A 23,713-nucleotide genomic window follows, 5' to 3' on the forward strand; every position below is an offset into this window, starting at 1 on the left:
CAGCCCTTACAACAAGTGAACATCCCAATGGGTCAAAGTCCCTGGAAACATTTCAATTTGGTTTTTGTTGCAAAACATGCCACACTGTCATTCACCTTTGGATGAAAACAGAAAAAACACACAAGCAAGCTGTCGCTGTAGGATACGAAAGACTCAAAATATTTCAGAAGGCAAAGAGCATAGAAAAATAAGGCTTTATTGTCTAAATTCTTACTACCTTTTATAAGGTGTTCTAATACAGACTTAACATGATTGGTGAATAGGAATGACACCTCTCTAATGCCATTGGTTAAACTAGAGAAACAAACACCAGCTGGACAAAGATCAATTTGAGAAAGGATAGTTGTTTACCAAGATTGTTTTGAGAAAAAGCTTTCTTGAGAAATTTTTCCTTGGGAAAAAGTTAGCAGCTGCTAGCAGGCTAAAATCTCTCAGGCCCACAGCAAGCTGTTTAGGTGAAGGCATAGCACCACAAGAGCAAGAGCTTCCACAGTTCTGTTCACACCAATTAAAGATCTCTCACAGTTTGACAAGACTTGCTGTGATATGCAGCATTTTTCACCCTCTCCTCCATCACTTGACATCTACAGAAACTGGGATAGCAACACTTGGTCAGTTTTAACTTCTGTCACTGATGAGAATCAACTCCCAGAAGTGCTTGATGAGCCATAGCCAAGACAAAAAAGGCAGTTTTAGATCCCTGAGATGCTGCAGGAAACTGCACACTGAGGAATACATCCCTATGGCAGCTATCCTCTTCTCAGGTTTTCCAGATTTTTTTTTTTTTTTGGATTCCAAGGGGAAAAAGGAGTTTTTGCAATATTACGCTTTAAACTTCAGTATTGCAGAAGGTAAATTTTGTTCAGGGACACAACTTATACAAGCTGGCAAGTGTCCTAACTCTTGCCTATTCAAAGACTGCTGTGTCCTTGCTGGTGCTGAGCATATATATTAAAAAATACCTCTGGCACAGGAATCAAAACAAAGGACAGCTTTAAGTACATGACCTTGGGTTATACAATTCACAACAATTAATTGCTTCCCTATGAAACAATTCTTGTCAGATTTTGTGGTTAACAAACACCTTTAGCTAAGGGGGGACCAGTTTGCTTTCTGCCATCAAGAACAGTTAAGATGTGCCACTTTGTATTCTCTGCCTGAAGAGTGACTCTGCAGGTCCTGTATACGAATCCTCTGAGACATAGATTTGAGAAATCCCAACTGATCCTTTATAGTAGATTAAAGAGCATATACTGTATGTTAGAATGTATTCCAAGTAGTATTTTAGAATATATGAGATGGCATTTAGTGAACACTGAACACTGTGTCTGTTACCCTTTTGCATATATTTAAACACCACAAGTATGGGAAACCTTTGGCATACTCAGAAGATGAACTAGCCTAAACAACAGAATAACAGGGCTAAAGGCACAGATAAAAAGAAGAACACAGACTCCAAGATGATATGTTCCCTTGAAAATGTGCCAAGAAGGCCAAAGCACACATGGGAGAGATAAAGGTGAAGAGGTGAATGAAAGAAGACCACTACCATGGCCCGGCCCGGAGACCACCACCACTAAAGACTGAGCATGCCCAGAAGGGTGTGGAGTAATTAGGATACCAAGCGAGGATGAGCAAGGTCCGGAAATGATTATGTATGAAGAGAGTCTGTGAAATGTCATGCATATGTAAAGCTTCAGAGAATAAGAAAGAGAGCAAGTTCCCTGGTGGGTATGCGTGTCTTTGGTGAAATTATTCCCCACGCATCTCCACAGTTGATAAATACATACTGCTCTAACAACTATTATTAGTTGTGGAGTTCTTTCCGCAGCGTTTCATCCCCCTGCTCTGAAGAAGATGCCACATCATTTCATAAGAATCTTTGCTATATCATTAATTTTAATTCCAACCTGTACTTCAATATGCACATAACTATTTTCAAATACAATGAAAACTTGAATTCAACAGCATTAGAGCTTTCAGTAAATCCTTCACAACTTCAGAAAAATCTCTATAAACATTGTGTAAAGTAGATACAGAATGTACAGAGAACGGTTTTCTATACAAAAGTGCATTTTATCAATACAATTAGCAGAGAACCTGGGAAAAAGATCCCTCAATTTAAGCAATACCATATACTCTAATCTATACCCTCATCTCTCCCCCCTACAAAAAGAAAAAAAATCAACCTCCCCACTTTCCCCTTGCTTTGGTTATTAACTATATTCAAGGCTTCAATATTACAATTATTTTTTTAACATTGAAGAATTTATTTGTCATTTGGAAATGTTTTAAAGTTAGCCAGATGAGAGAGAATGCAAATATGATTCATCAGAGTTAACAGTCAAAATAGACAAACTTTGAATATTACTTAGATTTGCCCTTGATAGATTAATAAACTAATCTTTGCAATCTTTAAATTGACAACTTTTGACATTTCTGTGCCCAAGAATTGCAAGATCAGTAAGCTTAAGAACATTAAACCAATAAATCTAACAACATTTGCCATGAAAATCTGGCTTATATGAATGAACTTTAAAAGCTCCCAAAACAGTCAGGTTTATTAATATTTATAGACCAATGCATCAACTGATTTCAAAGTTGAAAGAGCGTTAGGAGAAAAGAAATGGCTTTAGGCCATTCAGCATAGATGAACATTAAATATTGCCATTTTTATCTTTCTGTATTGTATATGCACTCTGATGTAAATGCATGTAAATTCCAAGGAGGTTGGTTGGTTTGTTTCTCCCCAGAGAATGATCTTCACACGTTTCAAACCACAATATGAGAACTAAAATTTGAGCCCAGGAAAGTCTTGCAAAGACTTTTCCTGCTCTTCCAAGTAAGCACCCCATACTGAGCACATTGTTACCATCTTTTTATCAGCTTCCCAGATAAAAAAAAAAATAGGTATTTTAACAAAAGATTACATTAGATACACAGAAATCAGCCAAGTTTGTCAGGCAGCTTTCTTTGTCATATTTAAAATCATATTAGAAAATAATGTTCTCTCTTGTTTACAGTCCTATTGCAATCAGACTTTCAGTGCTCCTTCTAAGCCTTTTTAGAGAAAAAGTTACCATGGAAGCAAACTGTTATTGTTACAGAGTGTAAATCGATTATATTCACATTGCAGTGGGTACAAAATTCCTACAGACAGTTTCAATACCATGAAGCCATGTAACTATAAGCTTTTTCCTGTGTGTCTCTGTGTTGCTTGTAAGCCTGACATTTTTTCTCTATTAATAAAATGCAGGGATTTGATTTATTTTTTTAAGAAAAAAACACAATAAGGATGCATTATTTTAGCAGTCTGTTACTCTTCTTCATCAGAATCCAGTAGTTACACCTGTGGCCACAATGGCCAAAACTTAAATCAGCAAGATCAGATTTCACTGACATTCCAACTGTTTGACTAATACCACGGGTATTTCACAGAAATTCATAGATTTAGATTGGAAAAGTCCTTTTAAGATCATCAACTCTAACCCTAAATCTAACACTGCCAAGCCCACCACTAAACCGTGTCTCTAAGTGCCACATTTACATGTCTTTTAAAACTGCCATGGATGGGATCTTCCTGAGTAAGCATTGAGCATGCTGCAGGGAAAAACATGAATCTGACAAAAAACCTCCCCCCCACCACAAGATGAGTGTGTCACTGGAACTACAGAGGATGAGAAAGCAAAAGGAAAAGAAACCAGAATGTGTAGAAGTATGTGAGAACTCTTGAATCCCACAGTCACTTCAGGCCTGATTCTCTGAGATCAGGAAAAGACAACATTATATCTCTGATTACTTAGCAAAGAATATTCAAGGTAAGCAAGATGTTATTCTGCATTATTACCAGAACATTCGCAGTTTTGTATTCTTTGTATTCTTAGGAGCATCCTGGATCTATGAGATCACAGAGCTATAAATTATTAGCATGGAACCCCTGGAAATCCACTCTCTTCTATCATTTTAACTGTCACAACACATGACTGAAGTACCTGCTGGAGACAACATAGCACAATCAGCTATTTTGGCACCCAGGACCTTTTTGTCCAATGTAACAGATGAGCAACTGGACCCATCTAATCACTTAGAATAATTTATACTTGCATCCTCACACTATGATGGAAATACTATCCTCCCTCACTTCATGATCTCTGGAAGCTAGTAGACAGGTGACCAGAATGAACTGGACCTCATCAAAATGATGGGGTCTTCTCTCAACAAAACCCTGAGGCATTTTAAACTCTGAATAACTGCTGAAACAGAATAAAGTGACACTTTCAAGCTCCACCACACTGAGATATTGCATCTTTCTTACAATTCACTTCAGTTTCAATTCTCTATAGTACAAAGTGTGTATTTTTCTTCAGAGAAAAAATTCAATCACATTTCAAAGTCATTGCAGAAAATAAAGGTTGTACTGAACTGTGACAGTGTACACATGGTGAAGTATTTCATCATGAATTCTTCCATTACCATGAAAGAGTTTAACAACCGCACCCTGAAATTCACCAAATTGATAGCATTTAAATTTTATCTTTCATACAAGATATTTAAAAGAAGATTTGGATTCAAGCCAATCTAAATTCTCAGTAAAGTGTATAGTGTTAAGAAGTTTTCAGTATTCATTATACAGGAGGGAGGCATCAACCAGCAACAGTGCAGTACAAGCAAATACTGACAGGTCATGGACACTTGTGGTTAGTGGACAAATAACTGGCCATATGGGATAGCTAACATAAGCTTAAAATTATATTACCTGGCTTTAAGTCAATCAGTGGCCAAGCCTGGGGACCTGTTGTAGAGCAGCACTAAGTTCAAACATATTTGTTTGACTATGGACCTCATTTATTTCTTATCAAAACCCTTTCAGACACCATTGTTCAGATAATTTACTGGTAAGCTTATTTTGAGGCTAAAAGGAATGCCATGTCTGAAAGAAAAATACTTCAGCTGTCAGGGCTAATAAGTCTGTGCGAGACATGGAACATTAATGTCAGTAGTCCTAAAGCTGATTATGCATTTTGCAGGACTGAGTTATATCCTGCAATTACAGACACCTGTGGCCACACTAAACTGTCAAACTCCTTAATTCAAGAGCAAAATTAAAGTAATGAAGCATCAACATAATTAAAAATTATTTCCTAAACTCAGAACTCAAAAATACTTTTATAAACTTTTAAATTTCACATTAAAATTTAGAACAATCATTTTTATCTCAGCCGTCGGGGGAAGGAGTTCTATAAAAATAGTTCCAAGATAAAGACTAAAATCAGCTTAAAGATTGTCAGAATTAATAAGGTTGAAACTACTACTACTTCCCTACCTGAAAGCCACAATTTTACCTAATTTTCTTATCATGAGAAATTTCAAAAGCTGATAGACAAGAAAAGGAGAATTCTGATACATGTCATGGTGTAATGACCCACACAGAAGACAACCTCAGCTAAACATACAATTTAAAAAGTACAGCTCCATTAATTAAGTTCTCTTGTCAACAATATGAATCTATTTAGATATGCTTCTAGGGAAGAAAACCACTGAAGTTGTGTGCCACCTGTTTGCACTTTGGCTTCCAGTAGTGTTTTTAACTATTTTAATTAGTCCTAGACAACTTAATTCCAGATTAGTGTATTTTCAATGCATAAATATGTTTTTATTAGATTTTTTTCACAGAAATACTAGGGATGTACTGGTGAACCATTAGTAACAATTGTAAGATACTGAGCAGCAAAATAACCTTCTGAAGACTAAGCCTGTGATTATTTTGAGGTGTTTTTTTTTTAAATTTTAGTTGGTTCCTAAGAACTACATTAGGCAGTATTTGTATTACAGATTCTCTGCATTAGATGTCCTGCTTCTTGTTTTCTGTGTAGTTTGAGTCAAATCACAACTTTTAGAAAAGTATCAACAGTAATTTGATTTTGTACAATCAAGAGCAAGGCTGAAGAAAGTCCCATAGAGCAAAAGATTTTTCCTCATGCTAAACAATCTTCCTAATAATGGAAAGGAAGACAGAAAAAGTCAAGTGTAATACTAACTCTAAGTTGGAAAAAAAACTAAAAAAGCTGAAGCATAGTAATGCGTGCTGTGTGTCATCCAAAAGCACCCCTAGACTTACGTGCAAGTAAGTTAGCATGTTAGGCAAGTTCAAATTTCCTTAAAATCATATCTATTAAGCAGCTTTTCAGAAGACAGATAAGTTTCTGAATTCTTTGTTGCAAAATAAGTCTCAAAAAGCTGAAGTTACTCAATACTTAGACCTTTTAGCAAAATTACACTTGAGAAAAGATCTGGTTTGTATTGTGAATACTAATCAAAATTTGGTCAAGAAATATATGTAAACAATAAGGATAATACATTTAAGGCTTAGAAAGAACACTGATAAATTTACCCCTGTCACATTAAAATATCCACATCTCCTTCATGGTCCTCCTCAGTCACTTTTAAAGACAGCACTTCTTCATTAAGAAATAATCCACTCAGTCTTTCCTTACGAGCTTGTCTTTGTTCTTTCAGTTGTCTCTTCCGTATGGTCTTTTGCTGGAGTTTCCGTTGCTTGGAACGTTTCTGTCAAAATACAGAAGAGACAAAACATAAGATTTTGTTCTGTAAATTAGAAAAAACACCTTTACAGCTGGCAAATATAAATTAATTTTTAAAATAACATCTGCTCTGAAAAATAACAAATACAAATTCTCAGAGGTGGTGTAAACATTCATCCAAAATCATGCCTAATATTAAAATATCAAGACCATTTACCAGAACTGAATTATGAGGCACAACATTACCCTGTGATGTTGCATAGTCAAGTCTTTGATTGGAGGAATCTATATTGCTGGAGAAATGGTGCAGTCTTACATTAACAAACACAAGATGCTGAAGAGAAAGAAAGAACTGCCCCTCTCCTCCACACTTGAAATTAAAATTATGGGGCTAGGAGAAGTGCCACAGTACTACTTTAAATAAAACATGCTTCAGAGGGTCCCTGCCCAACAAGGAATCTCATTAGACATGCTCAAAAAATAAAGAAGATTCAAAAAGCCTGATGAAACTTCTAGGTGAGAAAAAAACAAAAACAATTAAGGGTGTCTCCACGGTCCAGAAATTATGCCTAGATTAGGGTTGTGGAGGCTGTTAGGCCAGACAATAATATAAACACATGCCCGTGGAAAGAGAGCAGCCATTAGGCTTGAGCTTGTTGCAATCCCCCTAAGGGAGAAACCCTGGCAGATAGCTCTCTTTGTCATGATGAGAAAGTGTGTTACCCTCAACAGGCTTTGAGGCAACTATGTAAATCTTTTGTACCCCGTTGACCCTTCCCCCTTTGCTCCTCCCCTGAGCCCTCAGATGACTGGCCCTGATGTTCTACCCCACCCCCTGCCTTTCCCATATAAACCCCTGTTCCTTCTGACTCTCTGGCTCTTTGTCACTGGACTCCTCCAAAGAAGCAGCTGAATAAAGCCTCCTGTGGAACTCCATACGAAGGCTCTGTCTTCTCCTTCAGCGTCGCCCCAAAGAGCTGATTTCACTGAACAGCTTGAAATCACTCAGTGGCAGCGGACGCACCTGTGCCTCTGGGACATCCTTCTAAGGACGCTTCTCCAGGAAGGTTGCGGCACTCTGACCACCACTGCATGCCATGACATAGAGTGATCATTCTTAAACAATTTTTTTCTTAAGTAAGATGCATAAGCCCTTATTCAAGCCCATGCAACTTATCCTAAGCAAAAGGAATTAGAATATCTACTATATACAAATATCAGGCTTCTGGTTAGATGGGAAGAGCACAAATTTAAACTCCTTATCATCATTGGTTTAGGTAGATAACTCAGTTACTCTGTTCCTTCAGGACAAACATCCCAGGTAAGATCCCATGAGCAACCTTCAGGAGTTAAGACAGCTTAATTAATACAGATATACATAATTAGAAACTTTACTTTTGAATCCCGGATTCTTTCTGCAGCACTTGAGGACAAATTGCTGTCGCTGTGTGCTCGACTCATGTTGGCACTGGAATTTGAAGCAGAGTTGGCAACGCTGGAGCCACTGCTGCTTGCTGAGCTAACCATGCTGGCACTGCTGCTGCTGGCACTGGCACCACTCACACCACTGGTACTCGCACAGCTGTAGCTGCTCCTCTTCCAGCTCTCCCTTGCAGACCGCTGGCGAGGTCCATGTTCCTTGATATAGTTTCTCACCTTTAGAACAGAGGCAGCAAAATTACTATAGCTTGATAAATGCTGCACTGAGATACTCCTTTTCATGGAAAAAACACAATCTGCCTATCAATAATGATGAAGTTATTGGGTCAGTTCAGTTAGGCTTTTAAAACATTTTCCTATGGCTGCTTAAATCCCAAGCAATCTGGAGTCACCCAGAGAACTTAACTAAGTTAACATTTGTGACATCTCATTCTGGAAGGAAGAAAAATAAGTAGCAAGGGCTGGGGGTTCTTGTCTCTTCTGCTCATCAGGTTTGTGACTATGTAACAATATGTTATTCTTTTAACACCAAACAGGAATATCAGACAAGTTTAACTAAACTAAGTTGTTTACCTAATGTATTAAACCCCTTTATTTTGCTAGGTATACTCAAACAAAAGTGCATGTTAATAAAGAAGCACTTTTCTACTATAAGATGACACTTACAAAATGCTTGAAATATGAAACGGACCAAGCCCATAAAAGCAGTGAATGTTTTCCATTTTCAGCTTTATCTTCATCATTATCAGTGCAACACTAAGGAGTTCGGCTTGTTTGGACACTGCATCTCTTCCCAACAACACATCTCAATAATTCAGTGACTGAGAAGACGTATCTACCCTATCAGCCAGGCACCTTTCTTGGTTATAATTTGCATCTTGTAGCATCTTTAAAATGCATTATTCTCTATCCCTTTCTACATGAAATTTATGGTCTTCCCCAATGAATTCCAATCTTTTGGAGTTTTAAATGCTAGTTTACATTCAGTGAGCAAATGAAGACTCAGCTAGCTGATGGTCATGAAGTGGAACTACAGTGCCATAAGCAGAACCAGGTCCACAACATAACTCATTATGCACTCACCATCTCTGGTTTAACACATAGTGAAAATATACAACCAGTCTTTTATGTAAAGGTTTAATACCTATAATATGCTTTTGAACTCTATTTTCCGTCACTGACAGTATTGTGCTCTAGTGTCTCTCTCTCTACATCTAATGATTATGCATAAAAATTGATCACAACTCCACAAGATTTTGCAAGATATAATCAGATGCCGAAAGCCTAAAGTCAAATGTACAAACCTTAACTCACCTGTTTCAGTTTTTCATCTGTGAGACAGTTCAATTCAATAATGAATTCACTATCTGTAGGTGAGATCTGAGCAGTAGGATCAATAATTTTAATAATATCAAGTTGCTCGCGAAGGCCCATCTCTGTACTGACTTTGCGACTCAAATACTCAATATATTCAACCTAGGACCCAAAGAAAGGCAAGTCATTTTGAAGTATTATTGATTCTAAATGAGAGACAGAAAAAAGAAAGAATCGACAGAATAAAACATGTACAAATATCATGGTTCTAGCCTTAAGTATCCTAAAAAACTTAGGGTGAAAACTTGAGAAGGCATTAAACTGTCTCCTATAGATGCAAAGAACAAGGTTTAGTTTTAAGAATCAAATAGTACTGCACAGGTCTCCATTTACACCTACAGCAAACAGAATGGCCTTTAAGTTGTGTCTTAATTGGAAGTTCTTCCATACATTGCAGTTCTCACATAGGAAAAAAAGTCACCTGTTCATCATTTGTCATTGCACTCCATGGAAGTTCATCAAGATTCCTAAGTTTGTTTTTCTTTTTGGGAAGCAGACAGGGAGAGCTCGGAATACTCGGTATAACATCAGAAAGCACATCACTCCCACTTGTAATGTCGCTGCCAGGCAACTTGTAACATGCAAAAAGAAGAACAAAGCTTTAGAATATAGTAGGCAGATTGTAAATCATTCTAACACTATTAACAATTCAAAACATACCATCAAATTAGCAAAGCATTGATTATCTCTGTACTTTAAGAAACTCATAAACCTGCAATACCCCTTAAAACTTCCCACAAACAAGTGCAGCAAACTCAATCCACACTAGTCTGTACTTATCAATCTTCTTTTTAAAAAATTGTGTTTAAGAAAACAGCAGATTGAATTTGCATTTCAAGTATTTCCCTTCTCCTTTAGAGGAAATTGTCCATTAAAATCCAAACCTAAATCTAAACCTCCCATTTTGGAGCATAAGTCTAGTTTAAGGAGAATAATTTTAAAGTAGGCCTCTAATTCCTAACAATCTCCATAATTACACAATTCAATTAAAATCACTGTCATTTGAGTGGAAGCAGCTGAGAACTTCAGCTAGCTTCATTTATACAACTGCTGTGATTTCTGCACTTCCAGTTAAAGTGGGACAGTTGGATTACTTGTGCTCAGATTCTGCCAGATAACACCATGAAGAGCTACAAAAAAGTCTTTCCAAAATCCTACAAATCCAATCAAGTAAGTCTCTTAAGAAAAGCTTGTTTTAAAAAAGAGTATTTAAAAAACTAGTTACCAATCAAACATATCAAACATACTGTCAGCTAGCTAAGGCATAGGAAATGGCTTCTTTTCAAAACAATTGCCAAGTTTAGCAGGCAATTGAAATTTCATAACTAAGTGAAGCTCTGAATCTTTGGGATCCAACCTGAGTTGTTCCTACAGGCTGCATTATACACACACACTTGTAACTTCAGTGATATAACACATTGAGACCAGCAGCTGGACTAAACCAGTCAGAAATTCAAAGCTGATCTCAGTACACTCTCAATTTCACTTGCATCTTCTGAAACAGGATTTGAGCTTTCTTGAAATCAGTTTCCAGATCTTGTACTGTCCTTAGAAGACTCTCTACATGCTCTGACTAAGCTTTATGACAAAATTTTAAAGTATTCCTCAATAAATCTGAAGTCCTATGTCACCTATTTCAAAATTATGTATACATTCATAGTTGATTTAAGTCTTTAATACAAAAACTCAATTTAGGTCTATAATATATTAAAAAATGCATATTACATTTGAAAAACTGCTGAACAGGGAAGACTATCACAAACTAGAAATACCCAACAAGGGCTGCACAGAGTAGGGAAAAGGATGCGATTCACCTTCCCATTCTGATGAGACAAAATGAGCTCTGTACTCTTACTGGCATAGAAAAAAATAGGATAGAAGTAAGCTATGGCAAGAGTTTGTACACTTTACCTAGAAAGTTTCAGTAGGAACAGATATCTTTAACAAGATTTCATTAGCAGGGCAGATTCTCAGTACAAAGGGTCTAAGTTCATGGCTACAAGAAACATACATTGGTCCCTAAAACCAAACAACCATAATACGTAAGCATCCTTCTTTGGAGAGCTGACCTTCAGTCTCTCCTCCTGATTAAGGAGGTTGGAATAAAATGAAACAAAACTTTTTTTCTATCATTCAAGATTCAGATATGCTCTCCTATGTTCAGTAGTTACAAAGAAACAAGTGCTGAGGTCACTTGGTTTGTTCAGAAGAGGAGACTGAGGGGAGATTTCATAGGTGTCTACAGCTTCCTCAAGAGGGGAAGAGAGGGAGGCACTGATCTCTCCTCTCTGGTGACCAATTACAGGACACAAAGGAACAGCAGCATGCTAGGTCAGGGGAAGTTAAGGTTACGTATCAGGAAAAGGTTCTTCCCCCACAGGCTGGTCGGGAACTGAACAGGCTCCCCAGGGCAGTGGTCACAGCACCAAGCCTGACAGAGTTCAAGGAGTGTTTGGGAAACGCTCTCAGACACAGGGTGTAATTCCTGGGCTTGTCCTGTGCAGGGCCAGGAGCTGGACTTCAGTGATCCTTGTGGGTCCCTTCCAACTCAGCATATTCTATTCTATTACTTTTCAACTACAGCTAAATCCAGCATGCAATAGTCTACAGAAAATTTTACATTTCCAGTGGAACCAGTTTACCTGCCACTCAAACTCGCTGTCTGACCAATCCCAGTATGTGCTGATAGAAGAGGAGACATCACTGCAGACACTGCCCTCGGGGAACAGATCAAAAGAAGTGAACTCCTGGTCATCCAGCAGAGAGTAACAATCATCTTGATCCCCCACTGACACTGATGAGAACAGCTCCTCACTGCACTCCGAGCTGGCCACGCTCGTCCCACAAGATGTCAAGTTCCACCTGCAAAACAGGACAACACAATTAGAGAGTAGCAAACCTTGGCATCATGTGTCCTAAGAAATTCCTTTAAGCTTTGTAAAACTAACTCCACTTTGCTAGTCAGTGATATTATACATTGATTTTATTGAAATAAGTAATAATTATGTAAATTGAAGTATTCTTAAAGAATTTAAAAATATTTTTTAAAGTACATAAACAACACCAAAGGGAACACAGTGTTACAAATATCAAGGCAAAAATCCATATACAGTTAGTATAATTACACCTTTATTTTGATATATTATCAGTTTCTACCCCAGAGTTATGACTCCTGTAGTATGGAAATTACCCTTTTTTTGCTGCTGGTTGGGTTATTAAAACACACTGATCTAAAAACAAAATTTTCCATATATTGGGATATTTAAACTTCCATATAAACTGGAATAAACAGAACTAAGTAATTAATCAATTTGACTTCAGGACAAATAGAAGTCAAAAAGAAATTTCAGTTTGATAGTCCCCCACAAAATTAAGGCTTAATAAGGAAACACATTATGGATCTATTATTCTCAACTCTGAATGTCAAAAACATTGGACATGCTATTGGAATGAGACAGTGCAGGATGGGGAAGTGACCTGTGTGAAAATGATACCATGCCAAAACTAAACACTTTTTTCACCTCATTATTTCATTACAAAGCTAGTTGAAGTTGTTGCTAAAGGAAAGCTATTGAGAATTCAACTTTCACAGAACAGATTTTTTTACTCTAATGAGAGTAAGCCAGAATGTAGCAAGCTCATGAAACAAGTCTCCATATCTGGACTTATTTTACATATTGGAGAAAAGTAGGTCGAGACAAATATGAGTCAGCACAGCACTGCAATATGGCCAAAACAATTTGAAAAGGGCTTTTAAAATGCACCACACAAACCCACACAACTCCTGTTCCATCAGCCTGTCCACTTTGACCTGGCTAACTAGAAAAATACTCTTCTATCCAACTGAGCAATCCTATCACCAGAAAGGCTGGTCCTCAATCACATTAAGCTGCATACCAGGCTGGCTAAATATGTTTGTGATGGATTCACTCCCACATCTACTTGGCCAGATGTGAATTTATCCAATGTTAAAGACATTTCCAAAACTTTCTTTGTAGCAGATTCAGGAGTTCTTGCCCTGCCTCCCTTATAGATGTGCAGTGCTTTGCTGGTACAGACTTGTGGGCAGGGCACTCCATTGGTAATGAGCAGAACAAGACTGTGGTGACACATGTTACTCAACATGAATACAGTTTCAGAATTCATGAAATAATAATGAAAGGAAAGATAGAGTGGACAAAGTTTCCAGACATCAAAACAAAGGGTGAGGTACAGTGGATCTAGCACCAACAAACTAAACAGATACTCCAGGTACAGGCAGTCAGCATTGCCTTCTCATAGCTGGGGGGCTGCTGTACTCCCTGGGGTGAACTGGATTAACAACAAAGAGGAACTACATTAAAATTACTCCTAACTTTAAAAAATAGAAAGCCTTATGTGAACACCACGGATTAAGCTGCACATCTCCAATGGCTTAATCAGCACAAGACAAGGCATGTCCTTTCCCAGAGAAGTTAAACAACCCCTCAAGATGCCTGGTTTACAAACCTGGGCTTGTAAAATGAGCAAACCTGAGCAACACACTTGGGAAGGCAACAGAAAGAGAAATGTACAAAATTAATTAAATACAAATTTGGTGACTATTACACATTTATTTACAGATATTCTAAGAATATATCTTACTACCCATGCCTTATTACTTAGGAACTATATTATGAAAGTGTAGCATGTTTGATCAAGGCTCTTCATGCTGAATCATTTAAGAACGTACAATTAAGAGTTTGCCCTTGTGAATGACACTTAAAGTGCAATTTCCATGACTTCATACAAATTCACTGGAATTTCTTTGCAGAGCTATATTTTCACTTCTAGAATAGACCTTTTCTACAAATTACAGACAGAATAATTTGCCCTTAATTAGTAGCATGGGATGAAAATGCTTCTGCAGGAGTCAGTGCAGTCAGCAAGCTGCCTAACATTCTGAATCCCTAAAGGTCTGCCTGGTGTCCATGCGAGGTCTGCCTTTAAGTCTTATAAACATACCATTCTGTAGCTGTCTACAGCCTTCAAAAATTCAAAATCTCAAAAATAAGAAACTTGGAATGAGGCTAGGAGCAAGCTGATCCTAGTGGAAGGTCTCCCTGCCCAGGGCAGGGGAGTTGGAACTAGATGACCTCTAGGGTCCCTTCCAACCGAAACCATTCTGTGATTCCGTGAAAAAACATCTTAAAAAACCGACCCAGCTCACACTGTCAACTGTAACGTGATGAGCCGAACCCAGACTAAGCCAAAGGGAAGGGTAACCCAGCAGGGCGTGCGGCGGACACGTGGGGCACCTGCAGCCCAGCCATGCCCGGTTCGTCCCGGGCAAGAGCAGGGGAAGGATGCGCGGCCCTGTCAGGGGCGGCCCCGACCCCCGCGCCGCCCAGCCCGGCCCCTCAGCATCACCCGGCCCGGCTCCTCACCCCGACCCGCCGAGCGGACCTGTTGGAGTGGAAGCGGTGCAGAGGGTCGGTGCGGTGGCAGGAGGAGAGCTGGCAGCCGAAATCGCTGACGTCCAAGCAGCCTTCCTCGCTCAGGCTCAAGCTACCGCCCCGCGGCGGGTGCTGGTGCGAGACCAGCGGGCACGGCTCCTCGGGGGCCAGGAACTTCTCGTACGGCTCCTCGGTCATGACGGCGGGCGCGGGGGCGGTGGGAACGCCTCAGACAGCGACGGGAGCGCCTCGGGCACACGGCTTCGGGGGCGCCGCCATCAGCGGCCGGTCCCGGGACACGGCGCGCTATCGCGGCGGCTCCTTCCGGCGCCGCGCCCCCCCAGCGCCCCCTGCCGCGGGGCGGGCGCGCGGCGCGGCCATGGCGGCCGGGGCGGCGCAGGAGCTCGGCGAGGGCCGCGGCGGCCGCGGCTTCCTGGGCCCGCGCGTGCTGGCCGAGGTGGAGACCATGTCCCGAGGCGTGCAGGACGTGGACAAGGAGACCTTCCAGCGGCTCCTCAAAGGTAGGGCCTGTGCGGAGCCTGGGGGGCGCCGCCCCAGCGCGGATGGGCCGCGCTGCCCCAGCACGGGGGTTTCCCAGCCAGAGCTCATGGGCAGGAGCCGCGTTCCCCGAGGAAGCCGTGGATCCTCATGGGAAGGCAAGGACAACTATTAGAGAACTTCCAAAGGAGACCAAAGAATCTGGTGAAAGGCCGTAGGGGGGAAGCCATACGGACTGAGGTCACTTGGTCTGTTTGGCCTGGAGAGGACTGAAGGGAGACCCCAAAGCTGGCAACAACTACCTCACGAGAGGCTGACAATGGCAGTGACATTCAACAAAAGGTGATATTTACACATGGTTCTCATCCAACAATCAGATCTCCCTGAGGTACACATCGTGTTGTTCCATCTTTTCTGCATTACCCATCATGTACAACCTGGTCCCTGAGCAAAGACAATCCCATGGATGGGTTTGTCTGTACTTGAGGCAGAATTGATCCAAACTGTCTCCCCTAACAAACCTCTTACATGTACTACAGGGACTTTATCTCCACCTACCGTATGCAGGAGGTCAGACTGGGCAGGGCCTGCTCTGTTGGTGGAACCTCAGGTGTTAACTAACCAGGTGGCCTTTGCCAGATGCTGCTCCCAGTTCTTGAAAGATCCCTCACCCAATGCTTTCAAGGTGGTTTTTAACAGTCCATTGAATCTTTCTACTTTCCCAGCAGCTGGTGCATGGTAGGGGATATGGTACACTCATTCAATACCATGTTCCCTAGCCCAGGCGTTGATAAGGCTATTCTTGAAATGAGTCCCATTGTCTGACTCAATCCTCTCAGGGGTACCATGCCTCCAAAGAACTTGCTATTCAAGGCCTAGAATGGTGTTACAGGCCGTAGCATGAGGCACAGGGTAGGTCTTCAGCCACCCCGTCGTGGTGGCTTCTACTATTGTGAGCACATAGTGCTTACCTTGACATGTCTGGAGTAGTGTGATATAATCAATCTGCCAGGCCTCCCCATACTTATATTTGGACCACTGTTTACTATACTATAGGGGCTTCACCCGCTTGGCCTGCTTGATTGCAGCAAATGTGTCACAGTCATGGATAATCTGAGAAAAACTGTCTATGGTTAGATCCACCCCTCGGTTTTGTGCTTACTTATAGGTGGCATCTCTGCCTTGATGACCTGAGGCAATGTCCTAGGGTGAATATGATGCTTGTATCCCCAATCGTCTGTTCTGTGTGTTCTGTACCTTTAAGACTGGTTCTGGAAGTGAGCAGAGAAAGAAGAAGCGCGCAGTTTGTTTTGAAAAACTATTCAATCCTCTGCACTTTTTCTTCATCCTTGGACGGTGAGTTCATTGAACGCACGGACAGCGGTCAGATTTTTTTTTCCTTTAAGTTAGTCTAGCTAGCTGGGGCAAAGAAGCTTCCTAGACTGTTTTTTTTTTCCTTTTTCTTGGAACTGTTTAAATCTGCTCTGGACTGAAAAACCCAGAGGAGCACCAGGAGCTGCACCTGTGGCCCACCGGGGCCTGGACCTCGGCATTTTCCAGCACCAAAGGGACTGGGACTGATAAGAGACTGAGAGAGCTGAGCTAACTCCTGGCAAGGACTTCTCTCAGTTTTGCCATCTCTCTTCAGAGCAGTGAGAGGTTTTATTGTTTCATATTATTCATTCCTTATGCTTGTGGACAGTTTGTTTGTTAAATAAATAGTTTTTTCCACTTTTCTCTGAGGAAATTCTTTTCCCGGACCGGCTGGGGGGAGGGGCCATTTGGGTTTGCCCTCCTGAGGAACCCCATTCGGAGGTTTCCTCCCAAATTTACCCTAAACCAGGACAGACATCATGAGCCCATTGAGCTACGAACAGGTCTCCCTTGTGTTGCCAATCTAAATCTATCTTTGATACCTCTATCTTTGCAGCCTGATCTACCTGCTCATTGTTTCAGTGCTCCTCAGTAGCTCTACTCTTGGGGACATGGGCATCTACATGGCGGACTTTTACAGGTAGCTTCTCTACCCGAGTGGCAATGTCTTTCCATTCATCTGCAGCCCAAATTGGTTTTCCTTCTACGCTGCCAATTAGCCTTTTTGCACTTCTTCAACCATCCCCACAGATCATTGGCTACCATCCATGAATCAGTGTAGAGGTAGAGCTTTGCCACTTCTCTCTTTCAGCAATGTCCAGGGCCAATTGAACAGCTTTGTGTTCAGCAAGTTGGCTTGACCCACCTTCTCTTTCTGTAGCTTGTGCGACCTGTCGTGTGGGGCTCCACACAGCTGCTTTCCACGTCCGGTTCATCCCTACAATGCGACAGGAACCATCAGTGAAAAGAGCATAGTGTGTTTCTTCTGCTGGCAGTTGGTTGTATGGTGGAGCTTCTTCAGCCCTTGTCACTTGTTCCTGCTCCTCTTCATCTGTGAGACTAAAGTTTTCACCTTCAGGCCAATTTCTAATTATCTGCAAAATCCCAGGGGGATTCAGTTTTCCAATATGAGCGTGCTGTGTGATGAGAGCAATCCACTTACTCCATGTTACACTGGTGGCGTGGTGGGTAGAGGGAACCTCTGCTTTAAACATCCACCCCAGCACCGGTAGTCAGGGTGCCAGGAGGAGTTGTGTTTCAGTGCCTATTACGTCTGAGGCAGCTTGGACTCCTTCATAGGCTGCTGAAATTTCCTTCCTTGTTGGAGTGTAGTTGGCTTCAGACCCTCTGTAGCTTTGACTCCAGAATCCCAGTGGCCGACCTCGAGTCTCCCCAGGCACCTTCTGCCACAGGCTCCAGGACAGACCATGGCTCCCGGCTGCAGAGTAGAGCACATTCTTCACATCTGGTCCTGTCCTTGCTGGGCCAAGGGCTACTGCGTGAGCAATCTCCTGCTTGATCTGGGCAAAGGCTTGTTGCTGTTCAGGGCCCCGGTGGAAAGTGTTCTTCTTGCAGGTAACCAGGTAGAGAGGGCTCACGATCTGGCTGTACTCAGGAATGTGCATTCTCCAAAAGCCTATGGTGCCTAGGAAAGCTTGTGTTTCCTTCTTGTTGGTTGGTGGAGACATTACTGTGATCTTGTTGATGACATCAGTGGGAATCTGACGCCATTTAATTTCCCACTTAATTCCCAGGAACTGGATCTCTTGAGCAGGTCCCTTAACTTTGCTCTTCTTGATAGCAAAACCAGCTTTCAGCAGAATCTAGATGATCTTCTCTTTCTTTCTCAAACACTTCAGCTGCAGTATTCCCCCACACAATGATGTCATCGATGTACTGCAGATGTTCCGGAGCCTCACCCTTTTCCAGTGCAGTCTGAATCAGTCCATGGCAGATGGTAGGACTGTGTTTCCACCCCTGGGGCAGTCGGTTCCAGGTGTACTGCACACCCCTCCACGTAAAGGCAAACTGAGGCCTGCATTCTGCTTCCAAAGGAATGGAGAAAAATGCATTGGCAATGTCAATAGTGGCATACCACCTCGCTGCCTTGGACTCCAGCTCGTACTGCAGTTCCAGCATGTCCGGCACAGCAGCGCTCAGCAGTGGAGTCACTTCATTCAATGCACGGTACTTCATAGTCAATCTCCATTCTTCTTCAGATTTATGCACAGGCCAGATGGGGCTTTTGAAGGGTGAGTGGGTTTTGCTGACCACCCCTTGGCTCTCCAGCTCACAGATCATCTTGTGGATGGGGATCACAGCATCTTGAGTTGTTCTGTACTGTCAGCGATGCACTGTTGAAGTGGCAATTGGCACTTGTTGCTCTTCCCCCTTCAGAAGTCCTACAGCAGATGGGTTCCCTGACAGTCCAGGCAAGGTGTTCAATTGCTTAACACTTTCTGTCTTTACAGCCACTATCCCAAATGCCCATCTGAGTCCCTTTGGGTCTTTGAAATACCCATTTCGGAGGTAGTCTATGCCCAGAATGCATGGGGCCTCTGGGCCAGTCACAATAGTGTGCTTCTTCCACTCATTTTCAGTCAGACTAACATCAGCTTTTACCAAAGTAAAATCCTGTGATCCCCCTGTCACACCAGAAATAGAAACAGATTCTTCCCCCACACGTTTTGATGGGAGTACTGTGCACTGCGCACTAGTGTCAACTAAGGCCTCATATTTTTGTGGTTCTAATGTGCCAGGCCAACGAATCCACACAGTCCAAAAAACATGGTTTTCCCTAGCCTCTACCCGGCAAGAGGCTGGGCCCCACTAAGCCTGGTTATCTGTCTTTCCATGGGTAACTGGAGCTACTTCTTTCTTAGTGGAACTTCCTCTCTGAGTCTTGCCATCCAACAATTCATGCAGCCATTGTGCCAGATCATCAGTAGATTTTTTATCTTATCTTTTTATGTCCTCTTTACAATTATGCAGGAGGGACCACAGCTTACCTCGTGGGATGCCCCCTCCCTCTCTATCTGGGGAACGTCTGCGTTTGGTGCCAGAACCTCTGACCTGTACCGCCGAGATTTGGAGAAAGCCCTCCTTCATCTCTTTAATCTCGTCTCTGAGTGTATGGTGATTCTCCTCTATTTTGTCTTCTAATTTCTGCAGACGGGTTTCCACAGCTGCGATTCTGGCATGTGTTGGGCCATGCGCAGCATCTGTATATGTTCAAAGTTTCTTTGCCATATCCAGCACGCTCTCCCCCATGTTATCCCGCTTCATTATTGCTAAAGCAGAAGAGTATTCTTGTGGCCCAAGTTGTACAGGTTTTTGCTACATCACGGGTGTACATGGTACCAAGTCTGGGTTCCTAGTGTTTAGGTCATCTGAGAAGACAATCTCTGCCACTGCCATTTCTCTCAAGTGTTGAATCCCTTGTTCTATGACCTTCCACTGGGTTTGCTGCATGTAGAGATTGTCTGCACACAGATATCTTAGTGCCACACTTCCCAGGACCCGTTCCCAGAGACTACAAGGGGTAGCCTTCGTCATTCTTTGGTCGATAACTGGATCATGTGACAGGGATCCCAAATGCCTTGCTTCAGTGCCGTCCAGAATTGTAGCCTCGCCTGCAGCATCTCAAAAACAGACCAACTAACTATAGATTCATCCGGTCGCCAAGTGTAATTCTTTTTTAGGCCTCAAAGGTCCTTCAGGGAAAAGGACTCAATAGTGGCTCCTGATCTTGTGCCAGCTGGTTGGGCTCCTGATTTTGTGTTAGTTTGGTCAGCTTCTGATTGGGTGTCAGTTGGTTGGGCTTTTGATTGGGTGTCGTTGGGAGGCATTGAGGGTCCTTCACTTGCATCATCATTTACTGGTTGATCTGTTTTTTGTGCATGTTTCTTTGCTGGGACAACTGCCAGTGTCTTAGACTCACTGTCTGGTTTAGCTGCTGACTTAGGCTCACTGTTCTGGTTCAGCTGCTGTCTGAGTGACTGGGATAGCTGCTGATTTATGTCCCTGCCCCCCTGCCTTTATCTGCTGCCCTACAGTATTTAGCAGCGTGCAATAAGCATATGCTAGGGCCCAGCTTATCGCAATAACTTTTTTGTCCTTGGAATCTTTCTGGCACTTTTCTTTCAAGTATTTCCCCACCACAGCCGGGTTCTGAATGTGTTCACATGGAAAGTCCCAGGCTATAGGGTCAGAAAATTCCTTCAGGGTTTGGCCCATATCCTCCCATTCTCCACATCACTCAGGGTTTTCCACAGCTGGGCCTACTTCAGGGCCAGGGGTCTCATCAGCCCTTCTGGAAATCTCAGACCTCACTCCAGACAAGCTGCAAAACATATAGAGGAAGCTCACCAGATGAAATACCAGGAAGGTGGTATTTTTAACATTCAGGGGACACTGAACATTTTTCAAAAGTGATGTAACTGATTTAAAAGATAAGAGGGACAGGAAAGACTGAAAAGCTTCATCCCCTAGTCTTCCTCTAACAAAGTGGGTGCAATTATTCATAAATCCCCAAAACACATAGCTGGAACTAGGACGCAGGGTAGGACAAAAAAACTAAACATACCCAGCACAAACTCCAGTACCTGTATAAAATTTTTATAAATCATGATTACTGAGCTCAACAAAATGGCAATCCTAATTTGTGAACTTCTAGTGTAAAAGCTATGTGTTAGGGACAACACAAGCTAATTTTGGATAAGAAAACAAGCCTAGGGACTAAAAAGGTATTAAAACTTTTAAAAAACTTAGGGAACAGAAATACAGCAAGGGCTCTATTCCAAGTGACGTTAGGAATTCAAGGAGCAACATGGCTACTGACTACTTTATCCCCACACAAAGTATAACTAAAATGCAATCAATAATCAATACAAGTTTTTTCTACTTTCTCGAGCCTCACAGTTGGGCACCAATTAAAAATGTATTGTCCTGGTTTAGGGTAAATTTGGGAGGAAACCTCCGAATGGGGTTCCTCAGGAGGGCAAACCCAAATGGCCCCTCCCCACCCAGCCGGTCCGAGAAAAAAACTTCCTCAGAGAAAAGTGGAAAAAACTATTTATTTAACAAACAAACTGCCCACAGGCATAAGGAATGAATAATATGAAACAATAAAACCTTTCACTGCTCCAAAGAGAGATGGCAAAACTGAGAGAAGTCCTTGCCGTGAGTAGCTCAGCTCTCTCAGTCTCTTATCAGTCCCAGTCCCTTCAGCTCTGGAAAATGCCGATGTCCAGGCCCTGGTGGGCCACAGGTGCAGCTCCTGGTGCTCCTCTGGGTTTTTCAGTCCAGAGCAGATTTAAAAAGAAGATGCAGAGGAGTGAATAGTTTTTCAAAACAAACTGTGTGCTTCTTCTTTCCCTGCTCACTCTCAGAAGCAGTCTTACAGGTACAGAACACACAGCACACACAGAACAGATGACTGGGGATACAGGCATCATAGTCAACCTAGGACACCTGTGCAGGGCTGAGTTGGACTTGATGATTCGTCTGGGTCCATTACAACTCAACATTCTGTGATTCTGTGACAGCTGGAGGGCTGCCGCTGTAAGGCTACAGCTTCCTGAAGCACTTCCCATTGCTTTTCCCAACAGGAAGCTAGAGCTGAGCTTTAAATAAAATGAGGGGCTTGATTCATTGTATTGTATAATTCTGTGAAATCTTTGATAATGAAGAATGGAGTTCTACAGCTGTGGATGGCCCCTAAAGTCAGCTGAGTGCTGTTGAAGTCATTCCTCTCTCATCCCTGTGTCCCAGAGCCAGCAGCCCCAGTCACCATCAGGTTGTGTGGCAGTCAGAAAACCCCGTGGATGTCGTTGTTGAGTCGGCCATGCACTCAGAGTGCTTCATTAAAAACTTCAGAGGGCTTCAAGCATCAGCACCATGTTATCTAGAAGTCTTTCATACCTTTTCTATGCAGCAATCCTATGGGCCGCTCCCCACAGCTCTCCAGGTCTTTCCATTTATGCTAGCAGCTAGTCTACAGACTCAATGCCTCAGCTCTTCTTCTCTCTTCCTTCTGCTGTTCTGGCTCACTGCTTCCTGTCCCCAGCATGGCCACCTAACCCTATCTGTCCCTCGTACAGTGGCTTACCTTATCTGTCCCTCACACAACCTCCTGTCTGTTCATCCTCACAGCACAGCCAGCAAACTCCAAAGTACCCACTACCAACTAACTCACTCTTTTATCACACCCAGCTGTGAGGGCAAGGCTGTTCCCACTCTTTGGTAATTAACACAGCTGCAATATATCGGAGGCAGGATTGCCTATCTCTGTCTTCCCACACGTGGGCATCTACAGAACTTGCAGGAAACAATACAGCAACCCCAAGGTGCAGGTGTCCTATTGAGGTTGAAGCTGTAAGATTGAAAATGACTGATTTCATTTTTGTCTGTGAGGGTTCTCCCTGTGGTGAGAATTTTCTCAAGGCACCTTTGACCATCAAAATCAAGAGTTACACAGTTGAGTAAATTAGGGTATGTAAAACAATAATGGAATAATGGAATAGTTGATTGTGGAGTCCTCCTGAGGAGGCTGAAATCTGATCTTACTCTCCTTGTATTATCTCCTCCCTTGACCCAAACCCTAAGACTCCTCCCCTGCAATACCCTGTAAAACCCCAGCACCCTACCCCTGCAGTCTCTTGGTCTTCTCCTCTCTCTCTGGCTTGGGGGGGGGGGTGTGAAATAAAAATGAATTTTTGAGTTTAACAGAGACTTGTCCTATCTGTTTCCCTGCCAGCAGCTGTAACCTCCCTGGACACGATGATCCCTGTTGCGTTACGCTGCAACAGTTGATTAGTAGAGTGAAAGCATAGCTTGCTGGAGAGTAGCTGCTGCCCAGCATGGTATGATCCTGGCATGTTCTCTCAGCTAATATCTTGTCAGGGATTTTCTTTTTGATTTGAAGGACTCAAAATGTCTGGTAGCTGGTTTGTCTCTAAAAGTGTTGCTGCACAATAGCAGAAATGAGCAATGTATTCAGGGGTTCCTTGTAATACTTGAAATAATAAAGCTGTGTATAGGCAGAGGCATTTGGGACAGAAGTACATGTTG

The 23,713-nt window shown here is 42.2% G+C and overlaps 1 protein-coding gene across 1 annotated transcript; it reads right to left on the minus strand.

Moving 5' to 3' along the window:
- Nucleotides 1–298: 298 nt before the first annotated feature.
- On the minus strand, nt 299–14,968 carry LOC310922061 (protein FAM199X-like; the record flags this gene model as incomplete). The annotated part of the gene is made up of 6 exons (XM_083882381.1): nt 299–6,567; nt 7,938–8,198; nt 9,297–9,458; nt 9,778–9,927; nt 11,999–12,218; nt 14,781–14,968. The coding sequence occupies 6 exons, from the start codon at nt 14,966–14,968 to the stop codon at nt 6,397–6,399; spliced, it is 1,152 nt and encodes a 383-aa protein (XP_083738507.1). The 3' UTR covers nt 299–6,396.
- Between the last annotated feature and the right edge of the window lie 8,745 nt (nt 14,969–23,713).

This window comes from Zosterops lateralis, assembly GCF_965231275.1.
Source record: "Zosterops lateralis genome assembly, chromosome: W".
NCBI lineage: Eukaryota > Metazoa > Chordata > Aves > Passeriformes > Zosteropidae > Zosterops > Zosterops lateralis.